This window comes from Erigeron canadensis, chromosome 7 (assembly GCF_010389155.1).
Source record: "Erigeron canadensis isolate Cc75 chromosome 7, C_canadensis_v1, whole genome shotgun sequence".
Taxonomy (NCBI): domain Eukaryota; kingdom Viridiplantae; phylum Streptophyta; class Magnoliopsida; order Asterales; family Asteraceae; genus Erigeron; species Erigeron canadensis.
This window is the reverse complement of record NC_057767.1, coordinates 6239499-6254655: the sequence shown is the minus strand read 5'-3', so window position 1 is coordinate 6254655 and position 15157 is coordinate 6239499. Positions and strand designations below refer to the sequence as shown.

At 37.0% G+C, this 15157-nt stretch overlaps 1 protein-coding gene and 1 pseudogene across 1 annotated transcript; one reads left to right on the top strand and one right to left on the bottom strand.

Moving 5' to 3' along the window:
- LOC122606568 (disease resistance protein Roq1-like) lies at positions 1-4708 on the bottom strand. Its single transcript, XM_043779410.1, has 6 exons — positions 4529-4708; positions 3691-4209; positions 2335-3436; positions 1870-2220; positions 760-1533; positions 1-682 (listed from the first exon to the last, which is right to left on the bottom strand). The coding sequence occupies exons 2-6, from the start codon at positions 4191-4193 to the stop codon at positions 107-109; spliced, it is 3306 nt and encodes a 1101-aa protein (XP_043635345.1). The 5' UTR covers positions 4194-4209; positions 4529-4708; the 3' UTR covers positions 1-106.
- Positions 4709-8043: 3335 nt separating this feature from the next.
- On the top strand, positions 8044-14452 carry LOC122608840 (annotated as a pseudogene).
- Positions 14453-15157: the final 705 nt, after the last annotated feature.

Here is a 15157-nt window from a genome sequence, read left to right as displayed (position 1 = left end):
TCATTTAAAAAAAATTAAAAATATTTTTAGAAAGAAAAAAAAAGGTAAAAAAAAAGTTTAAAATAACCTTCTTTCCCTTCTCTTTAAGCTACCGTCTTCTTGGATCCTACTCTAGATAGAATTCGACTATAATTGGATACCTTACTAAGCCATTAAAGGAAATCTTTAAAGAAGAAGCCGAGTCATGTTCAATCGTAAAGTGAGGTGAATAATTAGAAAAGGCAGGAGACCATGTTGATGTTTCCGCTGAAGCAATTCCAACTTTTTTGGGAACGAACCCAAATCCAAACCCCCTACATATGCCACTGGATTCCACAACCGAAAACGAAAGAGCATTGTATGTATCATCCCACCATAAAGTATGTTTCAATATATCAAAAGAAACAAATGCCACCCATGTTCTTTTATCATCAGCACTCTCCTTCCAAGCCTCATGCTCATATCGAGAATCCATACCCAACCCACCACTCATCGCCTGCTCCATTCTTATCACGATCTCTTTATATGGATCTAAATCCCTTGTACAAGCAACACATATTAAGAATCCAGAAAAGTCATTACACCAGTTTCCCGGAAGTTGGAATTTACGCGTGTTCCCACTAACAAGACAAGGTAAAAACCTCTTTGGAATTTCAAGGCCTTCGAGTCGGAGGATCATACAGTGATTTTCAATATCACTTCCCTAATTAATCAAAACAAATCAATTAAAGTACTTTAAAAATTATAACTACCATAAACTAAGGCCTATATAAAGCTTACCTGGAGCACGGAATCTAGTAAACTGCTGCCATCAATTAAAACACCCCCTCCCACTAATGACACTTTATAAAAGCCTTTACAATTTCTGTGACTACTTCCAATGGATATAAGGGAGTCACAATAGTCTGCTTCCAGAATAGCTAAACTTGATGGGAGCTCGGGCAATTCTACAAGCCTTCTGCAGCCTGACAGGCAGAGGAATCTGAGTCGAGCTAAATAGGAGAGGCTGAAACCTAATCGTGAAAAATCATTCCCATTAAGGTCGAGCTCTTCTAAGTTGGATAACTCACCAACATTAGAGGGAATTTCTCCGTCTTTCAAACCCCAATTACAGAGACTCAACTTTCGTAAGCACCTGAAGTTCAACTTTTCTACAAAACGTGTCAACTGATTGAACACTGTCTCAACTTGCGTACAACGTTCCCAAATTGATGGGTCCGGAAACTTAATGATTCCCTTACTCAAATTTAACTCTACCAACCTTTCCATGTTAGCTTGGATCACTGGAACTTCAACTAAACGATTGCAACGTGCTATCTTAAGGGTGTTGAGTTTCTCCAACCGGACAATCGCTGGGAAGATTCTAAGCTTAAGACACGATCCTACACTTACGTATTCAAGATTTCTATGAGTTCCAAGTGACGGGTGAATTTCTTCCAACTGATAACATGCAAAAATATCCAGCTTTTGAAGACACGGAAGTCCGTCAAAATCAGGTGTGTTGAGTAGGCCTCGCATACCATGGAGTTTAAGCACTTTCAAATGTGGTAGATGCTAATTAAAAAAACGTATACAATTAAATTCATATTTGTATATCGAGTAGTTAAATAAATAGTATGATATGGCATCATTGAAGAAATACATCTCACACTGAAGGCTTCTAGTCTAACTATATTTGTGTTGCCACTTTCAACACCAATATTTGTATACTAGTTAAACAAAATAAGTGTATTATTTTGTAGATTTTAAATTATGTTTGAATTAAACAAATCTTATTAAGAAACACAAAAATAACTTCTAAAAAGTGTATTTCGTAGATGTTCTAAGTCAATCTGGTTAAAATCTGTTAAGGTTATAAATGTAATAATTCCAAAGAAATATATGGATTACCTTGTAACCATTCCAAAGTTCTTTCTGCAAGCTTTCCTTTATTTTTAGCACACACAGCTTCAATGGGGGAAAACTGTCTGGAAATGGACTTTCTGGATACCATCCCCATGAAATATACCTCAACTCATTTGACAAAATATTAGGCATTTCAGCATACTTTACATCTTCATCGTCATGTAAATTAAAACACAATCGTCCAGACGGCGGTTTAATCATCATCTCATGTTCAATCATCATCTTATAGGTATCGTCATTGTAAGAAAACCACCTTAGTTTCTTCATGTTAGATATAATCTCTCCAAAGCATGATAAGTGACCACTATAATCTACAGCTTCAATCTTGTGATTTTCCTACAACAAAGAAAAACTTATTTGATGTTTAAGTAGAATTTATCATTTAATGGTATACGTGTTGCATATATTTTGAAAATAGATTTTGAAAAGCCTAGCTTATAAAATCTCTACCTTTGTTGCTTCCCCAAGATGCATGTTATTGATTTCCTCTTTTTTCCAGACTCTGCTATGTTTTTCAGGATTGTTAGGATGCTCCCCTGTTACAATGTTGTGTCCCATTTCTTGAACTAGATCATGCATATCAAACATACCACCCACAATAGAAATGAGAGCTCGTTGGTGCAACACCTTTATCCCTATAACAGGGTGAAGTCCACAAGCGTCGAGTATCTCCATCGGCGGATCTAAGATATCTGTGCTTTTCCCCCTGAAAAAACATGCAATATCCAAGAATAACTCTTTCTGGAGAGGTTCAAGTCCGTCATAGCTAATTCTGAGTATGTCCATAATCTTGATATTTGGGAAATCTTTTAACTTGGCAAGGGCACTTATCCACTCATTCTCGTCTTTATCAAACAAAAACGAACCTAAAACTTTAAGTGCTAATGGTAGACCAGCAGCATAAGAAACCACACGGGATGAAAGTGTCTCATAATCTGTTAAAGGTTCTTTTTCATTATGTGCATGCTTATAAAATAGCAGGACAGCCTCTTTATGTGATAATAACTTAACAGGGGAGATATGGTCTACCCTGTGAGCTCTTAACACATGTTCATCTCTCGTTGTAATTATTATTCGGCTCCCAGCACCAAACCATTTATGTGATCCAGCTAATGCTTGTAGCTGGTCAAGATCATCAACATCATCAAGAAGTACTAATACCTTACTGTTACATAACCTACTCTTTATTATAAATTTTCCTTCTTCAACACTCTGCACTTCTGCTTGTGTTTTCATAACACTCGATAGAAATTTTTGTTGCAAGGTTTCTAAACCATGTTTGCTTTGCTCACGAATATTGGCAATAAAGCATTGTCCTTGAAAATGGTGAGAGACTTTGGTATAAACAGAATATGCAAGAGTAGTCTTACCACTGCCTCCAATCCCCCATATCCCAACCATGCGCACCCCACCCGACTCAATTTCTAACAGTGATATCAAATCTTGTGAGCGAACCCTCATTCCAACAAACTCTTCATCAACATCTGAATCTAAGGAAAGCAAATAATCTTGAATTTTATCAACAATTTCTTTAATGACTTTTGATTCGTGTCTGCATATTGGATTTATATGGATAATTAGTGTAAGCTAACATTCACAAAGTGAAAAAAAAAAAATAGAAACTAACATGAAATCGGTTTGAAGCTGCAAGTAAAATGGTAAATCCTAAGTGCGAAAAAAAAAAAAAAAAATTCTACTGTGATATATATTGATCCACTATATTTTCTAAAAATGTGACACAAGAAAACTATACTCTATCAATCAAGTCTTCACTATATTTACTTGATTTTTTATAAAGAAAATTACCCGTTGGCAATGTGCTTGGGTTCCCATCCAGCAATGTTACTTGCTTCAATTAGTGCTTTTCTCCATAAATCAGCTTTCTTGAAGTTCTCTGCCTCATGTTTGGCAAACGCTTCTCCAAACTTTCTTTTCTGATGTCTCACATCCGAGGGATCCACGTCATAAAATATGGGTATAACAGTTAACCCTCTGTCATCTCTGCATTTCATAATATGTGCAAGTTCGTCTAAACACCACAAAGAATCTGCATAATTTTCGGAGAATACGATGACAGCAATATGTGATTCTTCGATAGACTTCAACAAAGACGGACCAATGGAATCACCACGGGGAAGTGCTTCATCATCCTTGTAAACACGAATTAGTCTCTGTACAAGAGCAGAGTAGAGATGATCTACAAAGGTCTTGCGGGTATCATCTCCTCTAAAACTTATAAATACATCGTATTTCCATGACCGAGAAGACGAGGCTTGAGCAGAGTTAGAACACGACGGTGCCGATGTCATTGATATGTTTGATTAACTGCTAATTGTGGATTGTAGTTGTAAGGATAATATATAAGTAAAGGTTTAAACTCCAAGTCTACATGATGATGATGATGATAAAATGCACTAAATAAACACTAAATACGAATAAAACGGATACATAAATAAATGTGTGTTTCACTAAGGATAAATTGGATTATCTGGTATCTGGTTTTATTAAGTTATTAGGTAACATAATTCTTATACAGTTGACTTAATAATCCAATATGGTTGGGAATTTAATCTAAATTACACTATAAAAGAATTATAATCAAATAAAAATGAAAATGAAGTAATGATCGATAAGAAGTACAAACCTTAATAAAGAAATCATGAAATCTTGTAATAATTCAATGCAGCGATTGTTTGTAATCTCAAAAGACTGGAATTATCACCGGTTGAGAAAGAGAACAGTCAAGGGCGGCTTTTGTATTTGTCAGTTGGCGTTGACTCTGAAGTTTGTCCACCGATTAAAAAGAAAATAAAAAAAAAATCAATTAGAGCATCTCAGAAGTCAGAACTTTCTAATAGCTGATGACAATTTTTATGTTTTATTTTTCTTCAAACTCAACATCACTTACCCAAAACCCCATCCGGGTTGCGTTGGGTGGGTTGGTAATGGATCCAAACAGAGCGTTTTTACCATAAGGCGGATTGGTTGAAAAGTTTGATTTTTGAGAAAATTATATTTTTACTATCTCAACTTGATAACTTTTGTACTTTTAGTCTTTAACTAAAAAAATTACAGCTTTCATACTTAAAATTTTGTGTTTTTTTTCAGTTTTGATACCACTTTCATACGACGTTAAATTTTGCTGTTAACGCCCTCACGTGATAAACTCGTGAGGGGTATTTTAGACTGTTGACCCCTTTTTTATTGAGAAAATTACATTTTTGATACCTCAAGACTCAAGTTGTCAATTTTTTCACTTTTGGTACCTCAAGTAGACAACATTTTTTATTACACTCTCCAATTTTCATCTCACACATTAACATCTATCAAAGAACACACCCTCAAAATCAACACACATGATTTTTTTTTTTTAACGGCTCCTAAAAAAACACCCAATGGTGTGTATCTATTTTTAAAATATTATATGTTGTTGGTGTAATTACGAGTGATGGTGGAGAAACAGAATGCATTGGTGGATCGATAGCTGGAAAAAACTCATGTCGCCGAAAAATTCTCTCTGGTGGTGTATGATTCATGTAAGAGATCTGAATCCTCTCACCCCTAAATTACCCTTTTCTTCAATTGGAATATGTTACAAACAAAACTTCATCGGAATCTGCTACAAACGAGATCTTAACAGAATCTGTTACAAATGAATATATTTGCTACAAACGAGATTTGATCGGAATCTGGTGCATGGTGGGGAGGGAGATAGTCGACAACCTTTTTTGGTGTGCATGATTCATATAAGAGATCTAAATCTATTTATGCATGTTTATGTATTAGATTTGGTATCGTATAGAGATATATGTATACATGGATTCATATGAATGTGTGTTGATTTTTAAGTACGTGATGTTTGATAGATGTTAATGTGTGAGATGAAAATTATAGAGTGTAATAAAAAAATGTTATCTACTTGAGGTACCAAAAGTGAAAATATTGACAACTTGAGGTATTAAAACTGTAATTTTTTCAAAAAAAAAGGGGGTTAAAAGACTAAAATACCCCTCATGTGTTTATCACGTGAGGGCCTTAACGGAAAAAGTTAACGTCATATGAACGTGGTACCAAAACTGAAAAAAACACAAAACTTTAGGTATGAAAGCTGCAATTTTTTGAGTTGCAGACTAAAAGTGCAAAATTTACCAAGTTAAAGTATCAAAAATGTAACTTTCTATTGATTTTTTTTATTTAGTTCTTAGAAATTATCCTAAAAAAACATTATCATTTATTTATTACAATATTCATTTTTAGCATAATAGATCGTCCATTTGATATATTATTACATAGTCAAAACATAGGTCCTTTCACATTTGTGGTCCTTGTGGTCATTTTATATTTGGCTTTCTTCATTTTTCTCTATCTCGTCAGATTTCATGAATTTACCATCGTCAGAGTTAATCACTATCATTTCCGTCGCTAAATGCGGGTAGCTTTTCTAGTTTCACACTAAAAAGTGCTCTTTTGTCTTGTAAGTTTTAACCCATTTCACAATTCACATGTGTGCTCTTTAGCTAATCTTTGTAAGCAATAAACAACCTTTCCTTCAGTTTTTTTAAATTGTTATTGGAAATGCTGACTCAGGGAGTGATGAACTTAAAGGATACTGTACAAGTAATCTTGTTGAGGTTGAATGTCTGATTGCGCTTTGCCCTGTAGCCACCAAAAGACGAGTCCCCAAATGATTTTTTTTGCTCAAAGCAGGGACATGATTGATGTATTCTTAAGCATCTTTAATTTACAGGATATTGTTTATTAGCTAGAGTAGTAACGATGATAGCATTGTTTATCATATAACCTAAAAAGGGTTTAGATTTTGTGATATCTTAATTACGGATTTACGGGCAATTGTTTGTAACTTATTAGTGATACATTTCATTTTTGTAAATTACCAATGCATGACCAAAAGGTCATTATCTTACAATGTTTTCGCATGCGGGTTTTATTTATTAATACCGTATATTTACAAACAGCTTGAGGAGGCAAACCCAGAAAACCCAACAAGGAATTAGCTTGCACATTTAAATTAGTCTTTACAAATTTTGCAATCTCACAAATATATGTGTTTGATATGTAACTTTTTTACACTTTGAAATTAATTTTCAGTGTCATATGATTTGTTACATACTCTGAAATTAATTTCAGTGCATATTATATGTTATGCTCTTTGATATCAATTTGTGTTTGCTTTTATACAATGATATTTACCAAATTTAAAAGTTTTTTAACTCAATGATATGAAGGACCATAGTTTGTGGACACCTGGGGCTTCTATGGGGTGTTTTTAGAGAGGGAATGTTTGCTTAAAGACCACATATCGAATCTCATCAATTCACCAAGGTCCAGGCATTTATCATTTCGGACATATGTGAGCCGTGTTATCGCACCCTTGGTATCTAGGGGTACATGGGTTCCAACCTCTAACATACTAGCCGCTTGAATGTCACTTTTAGGATACGAACAGTGTCGACTTAATCTTTTTTGTTGCCTTAAGCAAGACCAATTTTGAAGACCTATTCCTCAAGTCTTCTATAAAAACCTCCCTATTTATCCGTACTTGTGATCGACAAAAATGTAAAGAAAAACTTATAACTTACTGAGTTATTTACTTTTATAGACTTTTTGTAAGTGAAAAAAAAAAGTTATATAGAGTTTATTTTTTTAGCTTTTTTAGAAGCAAATTTTTAAGTCCTAGCCCAAAACGTAAACATAAGGCCAAAACAAAGGATACCCACACCCAAACATTAAAAAAAAACTGGAGGCCTTTATCATATGGAGACCTCAAACAACCGCCTAACTGTTATTACTATTGAACCGGCTATGGATTTGAGCCACTAATCAACTAACACGTTGTTTTAAAAAGAAGTTTGATGGACTCTCGTATCTTTAAAGCTAAAACTATGGGAGTGTGCCAAGTTATTCATTTTCTAAAATTAGTTTTATATGTCTACTACGGAGTACAATATAAGGGTTATATTTTACGTTGCTTGTTGCTTTGAACTGTATATAACATTTCCACAATAAAGAAATTTAAGAGAGCACTGTTGCCTCTACCCTCAATCTAAAAAGTCAAAGTCAATAAGCTTCGAAACAAACTACAATAGTCAACGCAAATGAAAATGCTTGTACGTTAGTATTTTTTTTTTATCCCCATGAACTGTACATTTTCTTTGAAGAAGAAATCTAACACAAAGTCAACTTATTTGATGATATGTTCAGGTTTTGTGAACTCAGCCAAGCAGGTATTTACTTGCTCTTGCAATTCTTTTAGTAATTCTTTTCAATTTTATATATTTGCTGGACAGATGAAGTGTTCGATTAAATGCCCCAACCAAATTAATTTTCTGCTATATAGAAGATGTTGTCGTTATTTTAAGTTCCTTTCGATTTTTTTTTTTATTAAAGATGTTGTCGTTATTGTAGAATCCACCTGTTGTTAAACACATCAATGGCATCTACATCTTCTTCTTCTAACCCTGCTCAAGCCTCTTCTTGTCGATCATGGAAATATGATGTATTTCTTAGCTTTAGGGGAGAAGATACTCGCAAGACCTTTGTGGATCATCTATACTCGGCTCTTGTAGAACGATTAATCCGCGTTTACAAGGACGATGAAGCACTTCCCCGTGGTGATTCCGTCGGTCCATCTTTGTTCAAGGGTATCAATGAATCATACATTGCGGTCGTAGTATTCTCCAAAAATTATGCGGACTCTTCATGGTGTTTGGATGAACTTGCATATATTATGAAATGCAGGGATGAGAGAGGGCTAATCGTTATGCCCATATTCTATGACGTGGATCCATCCCAAGTTAGAAAACAAGAAGGGAATTTCGGAGAAGCATTTGCCAAACAAGAGGCGAAGAACGTCATTAAAGCTGAATTGTGGAGAAAAGCACTTTTCGATGCAAGTAACATTGCTGGGTGGGAGCCCAAGCACATCGCCAATGGGTAACTGTTTTTGTTTCTTAATGTTGTTATAATATGCTTAACGTGTTTTTAAAACTTCTTTATACTTGTACCATATAAGTTTTAAGTGATGGATTAATACAAGCTAAGTCAACCAGCTCGTTTAAAGTAATGGGGCTTGGGATATGTCTTAAACTTATTTGTAACATTTAGCTTGGCTTGAGACCGGTTTTATCAAATCAAGCTTGGTTTTGATTCTACTTGTTTGCCAGGAGAATAAACGATCCAAAGCTATGGTCCAAGCAATGAATCTCCGGCTTGTTAATTGTTTCCAAGCCTACTCGTAGTAGTGGCCGTGGTGGTAGTAGTAGACTAGTGTAGTAATAGTAGCATGATTAGTAGAGGAGGGGGAGTAGTGGTAGCAGTAGTGGTATTGGTAGTAGGAGTAGCGCAGTTGCAGCTGCGGCTGTGGTGGTGGTAATAGTGGTGGTGGTGGAGGCGGCAGCGGGGGTAGTGGTGGAAGCAGAGGTGACGGTATGTGTAGCGGTGGTGGTGGTGTGCAGTGTAGTAGTGATGATGGTAGTGGCTGTAGTAGTCGTGATGATGGTAGTGGCTGTAGTAGTCGTGCTGCCGCAAGTAATACTGTATAACATGCTATATTTTGCTAACCAGATTATTTGAGTTTTCACCTATTAAAAGCGTTTCAAACATACAATACTATATCTATGCTATATTACCAGTACTGTTGCTGTTACTACAAGTACTACTTCATAACATGCTATATTCGCCTAACCAGATTGTTTAAGTTTTCACTGATTAAGATTTTTACATAAGATATATAGTTTTTGTTAATTGTTGATGCTATATATTACCAAACTATTAGTCTATCACCTATTAGAGTATGTATAAGCTCAGTTTGAGTTGCTCACCTAATCGAGCTAAAAGTTAATGTCAGAATTGGATTGGGTTCATTTAGCTCAACCTCAAGTCATTGTATTAAGGGCTGATCCTGAGTAGCTTGGATTACTTTATTAGACACCTACTTTCGTTATATATTAAAACAGATTGATTTTTATTATACTTAAATAGATATTTGGATTGGCAAATGAATTATATGATTTGCTATTGATGATGTACCATCTCCCTAATAGCTTAGGAATGATAATATCTCTTCTACCCTACGGAGGCTATTAGGCTTCAGCCCTGATGTAGCCTCCGGACATGAGCATGGATGTTCCATGGAAGCTCCTGATGCAGCCTCTGGATCCTGCTCCATGGAGGCTCCTGACGTGGCCTCCGGACCTAAGCCAATGAGGCTCCTAACGTAGCCTCTGGACCTAAGCCAATGAGGCTCATGACGAGCCTCCGGACCCTGCTCCATGGAGGCTGGAGGCTCCTGACGTGGCCTCCGGACTTAAGCCATGGAGGCTCCTGACTTAGCCTCCAGACCCAAGCCATGGAGGCTCCTAACTAAATCTCCAGACATGAACATGACCCCAGCCTTGTTAAGTCATGGGCTTGATTTAGGCCCACGCATGGAAAGCCAATGGCCCAAAATCATTAAACCGTAGAATCTACTCTCTATAAATAGAAGACAAAGGGCACCAAGCCAAGGGACTTTTCCTTCTCTTCTCTCCCTCTTCTCTCTCACACACTCCTTAACCTACTTCGGCTTGTGGCGTCACATCTTGTGGTCACCGGTTGGGAACCGCCACCCGAAGTAGCAACAACATCATCTCCCCCATTGCATCTTATAGATCTAGGATTGACCCCTCGTACCTAGGTGTAACTTTATGCTTAAACGGCTATTCCATTTAAATGTATGCAGAGCACGCGTCCAATCTAGGATGATCTTCTGCTTAGCTACTCCAATTGTAGATCATAAGCCAGTGATGGTCTTAACATGTAGTTGTGATTTTAACTTTGATGTAGTGGTTCTATACTCTATATCACTAGAGATCTAAAATCTACTATCACCCATTTGCCTTTTTTTGTGGTGGTAGATTATCACTTTCCATGTGAACATACACTAATTATTCTTATAAATCCACTTTACAGGCATGAAGCGAAAGCCATCGAAGAAATTGTTAGTAAAGTTCACGACAGATTGTTTCCCTTAAATTTAGATGTTGATGAAGACTTAGTTGGGATGACACCCCGCATACAAATTCTAAAATCTCTATTGGAAATAGGGTCAGGTGCTGTGCGAATGGTCGGGATATGGGGGGTTGGGGGGTTGGGGGCGGTGGTAAGACTACTCTTGCAACTTCGGTTTGTATGGAAATCTCTCTCCATTTTGATGGTTACTACATTGTTGACAATATTCGTGAGGAATCTAGCAGATATGGTCTTAAAAAGCTTCAAGAAAGTTTGCTATCAACTATTTTAAAAACAGAGGTGAAAGTACAGAGTGTTGCACAAGGAAAACGCAAGATAAAAAGCATATTATATCATAGTAATGTGTTAATACTTCTTGATGATGTCGATGATCTTGGCCAACTAGAGGCATTAGCTGGATCGCATAATTGGTTTGGTACTGGGAGCAGAATAATAATCACAACTAGAGATGAACATTTGCTAAAAACTCACAGGGTGGACCGTGTCTGTCCTATTAGATTATTATCAGTTGAAGAGTCTATCTGGCTATTCTATAAGCATGCATATAATGAAACAGAGCCTTTAACAGATTATGAGAAACTTTCATTACGTGTGGTTTCATATGCTGCTGGGCTCCCATTAGCACTTAAAGTTTTAGGTTCTTTTCTATTTGACAAAGACAGGAATGAGTGGAGAAGTGCCTTGGCAAAGTTAAAAGACATCCCAGATTTTGAGATCATGAATATACTCAAAATTAGTTATGATGGACTTGAGGCCTACCAGAAGGTGTTATTCTTGCATATTGCTTGTTTCTTCAGGTGGGAAAGCACAGTTGATGTAATGGGGATACTTGAAGCTTGTGGTTCGCACCCTTTAATAGGGATAAGGGTGTTGAGACAAAAAGCTCTCGTAACTATTGTGGATGGTAGATTTGATATGCATGATCTCATTCAAGAAATGGGACTCTACATTGTTAGAGGGGAACGATCTAACAATCCTGGAATACATAGCAGATTTCGGATATATAAAGAATTCAGTAACATGTGCTTTGGAGATACAACATTGGTAAAGGTTTAATAAGCTAGCTAGTTTTTCAAAATTTACATTATAATGCCAGTGTATACTTAAATCAACCTATACACTATTTTCTCTTTCATTGTAGGAAAATGACAAGATTGATGCGATACAATATAATTGCTCTTATCATGACCAATCATCACGCTTTTCGAAAATTATTTCAAATATGAAGAAGCTTTGGTCGCCTAGCGTGAGTAAATACTGTAACAATGGCAATGACGATGACCAACTTGATGTTGAAGAGCGTAATTATATCAAGAGGTTGAGAGAAAAGATCAAATTTCTCAAGATTAAAGACACAATTAGTGGTTACATTGATGTTGAAAGGCTTAAGATTCTATCCAAAGACATAATAATTAGGTATTATAGTAGTTCATGTCCAGACAGTTTCCTGAATCTACGTTTTTTTCCAGAAAGGGGGAAATTCTTGCCAATAAAAGAACCATGGATTCATCACAAGGTAATTTAGCTGGTTTCTCTTATTAACATATTGGTGTTAATTAACTTTTATATATATATATATATATTATATATTATATATATATATAGGAGAGAGATCAAATGAGAAGGTGTGTTAAGGAGAGAAGGGAAAGAAGGCTATATGAACCAATCAGAACATGACATGTGGCTTTAAAAAAAAACACGGTGGCATTTTGGTAAATAAATCAAAATTTTGTGAAGCTTGGTCAGCCTGGGTTCTGGGTCAGCTTGGTCAACTGGGTTAGTTAGCTTGGTCAGCCAACCCCAAGCTGACCCAACCCAACCCCAAGCTAACCCAACTTGACCCCAAGCTGACCCAACCCCAAGCTAACCCAACCTGACCCAGACCCCAAGTTGACCCAACCCAACCCCAAGTTGACCCAACCTGACCCAGACGCCAAGCTGACCCAACCTGACCCAGATGCCAAGCTAACCCAACCTGCCCCAGACGCCCAGCTGACCCAACCTGGCTCCAAGTTGACCCAACCCAACCCCAAGTTGACCCAACCTGACCCAGACGCCAAGCTGACCCAACCTGACCCAGATGCCAAGCTAACCCAACCTGCCCCAGACGCCCAGCTGACCCAACCTGGCTCCAAGTTGACCCAACCCCAAGCTAACCCAACCCAACCTGACCCAACCCAACCCCAAGCTGACCCAAGCTGACCCAGACCCCAAGCTGACCCAACCCTAACCCAAGCTGACCCAACCGGACTTAGACCCCAAGCTGACCCAACCCAGAACCCAAGCTGACCCAAAACCCGATTTGTGTGGATTAATCTACATTTGTGTGGATTAATCTACATTTGTGTAGATTATGTGTAGATTGTGTCAAGCTGACCCAACCCAAGCTAACCAAACTTACTAAACCCAGCTGACCCAACCCAAGCTGACCCAACCCTGCGGACCAAGCTGACCCAACCCAAGCTGACCAAGCTTCACAAAAGTTCATTTTTTTTACAATTATGCCACCGCACATTTTTTTTTTATTTTGACACATGTCACGTTCTGATTGGCCCATAGGACCTTCTCTCCCTTTCTCCTTAAGACACCTTCTTCCGGGATCTCTAATATATATATATATATATCTACGAGACATTTAACATGTGTATGTTTTTATACATTAGTTTCCATCTCAGTTGACAGTGCTTACAATCTGTAACATTAAGCGACTCAGTATAATACCAGATTTTGCCAGAATACCGTGTCTTCAAAAGCTGAAACTTAATAATTGCATCAATTTAGAAGAGATCCACCCTTCACTTGGAAATCTTAAAAATCTTATATATGTAAGTGTATATTATTGTAAGAAGTTTAGAAGGTTTCCAACGATTGTCCATATAGAAAAACTCAAGACTCTTAAGATTAAGTGCTGCCCTTTGATTTTTGAGTTACCGGAGATCCAATCTAACATGGAATGCTTGGTAAAGTTGTCTTTGAGAAGGATTTGGAAAGTTGAGAAACAAGTTGAGACGGTTTTTGATGAGCTGACACATATCTTAGGAAAGATGAATCTCAGTAGCTTACGGGAGTTGGATCTCATTAGCTGGGGTTTAAGATCCAATTTAGAAGAGCTAGATCCAAGTGATAATTCGTTTTTACGATTAGGTTTAAGTCCCTCGCAAATCACTTTGCTCAAAATTTTCCGCTTGACGGATTGTACAAGGCTTGTGAATTTGCCGGAGCTCCCATCAAGTATAGCTATTCTTGAAGCAAACTATTGCGACTCCGTTAGAACCATTGCAGATTGTTACACAAATTGTAAATGGTTATGTAAAGTCTCACTTGTCCAAGGGGTTGATACAATTGATGGCGGCAGATTACCACAATCCCTGCTTCAGGTCTCTTTCTTTCTCGCTTGAAATATTTATCAAATTAGGATATCAATTATATATCTAACAAATTTAAATATGTTAATGGTTAGGGAAACGCAATTGAAAATCCCTCTATGCTTCTCCAACTTGAAGGCATTGAGATAACCTCAAGAGAACTGCTAGAATGACTTTTGTGGATCCTTATTTCATAATGTGCGTTGCTTCCACAGATGGCGCCATGACTCATATGAGTGGTTTATTAACACGATGATGTGGCCTGAAATAAGAATGTTAGTGATTAAAGAGACGTGTTTGGTATGTTTCATTTGGTTCATTGTATAATGTATATTGTATGGAAAAAGATATCGGTACCGGGTACCATACAAAATGATAGATGTACCATAATATACAAGCTTTACAACATACAATTATGTAATGTACAAAGATGATAAGTTTATCATCTGATTTTAGGCTTTCCTTCGAACCACTTGGATGTAGTGGTTCGATTTTTGGATCTTCAACTTATCCAATCTAAAGGAAGTGGTTCAATTTTTGGATCTTCAACTTATCCAATCTAAAGCTTAGATGGAACGACATAGCCCTAAGAAAAATTAATCACCTCTTGGAGATTTAGTCTAGACCATATCCCTACCAGTTGCAATATGGTACACAGAAATATTGACTTAGACTCCTCAAAATGTCCTGTTTGCGACTCTGATGCGGAAACAACCCCCTCTATAGGTTCATGATATTCTGTTTTGCGCTGATGTCACGGGATTCCTATGGCAGCCCACGTTGGTTTTGTGATACAAACGGGGTTGGCTCAAAAAGGAAGTAAACATGAAGTGATCTTTCACAACCTTGTTCTGTCTACCTTTAATTCGATTCGTAAT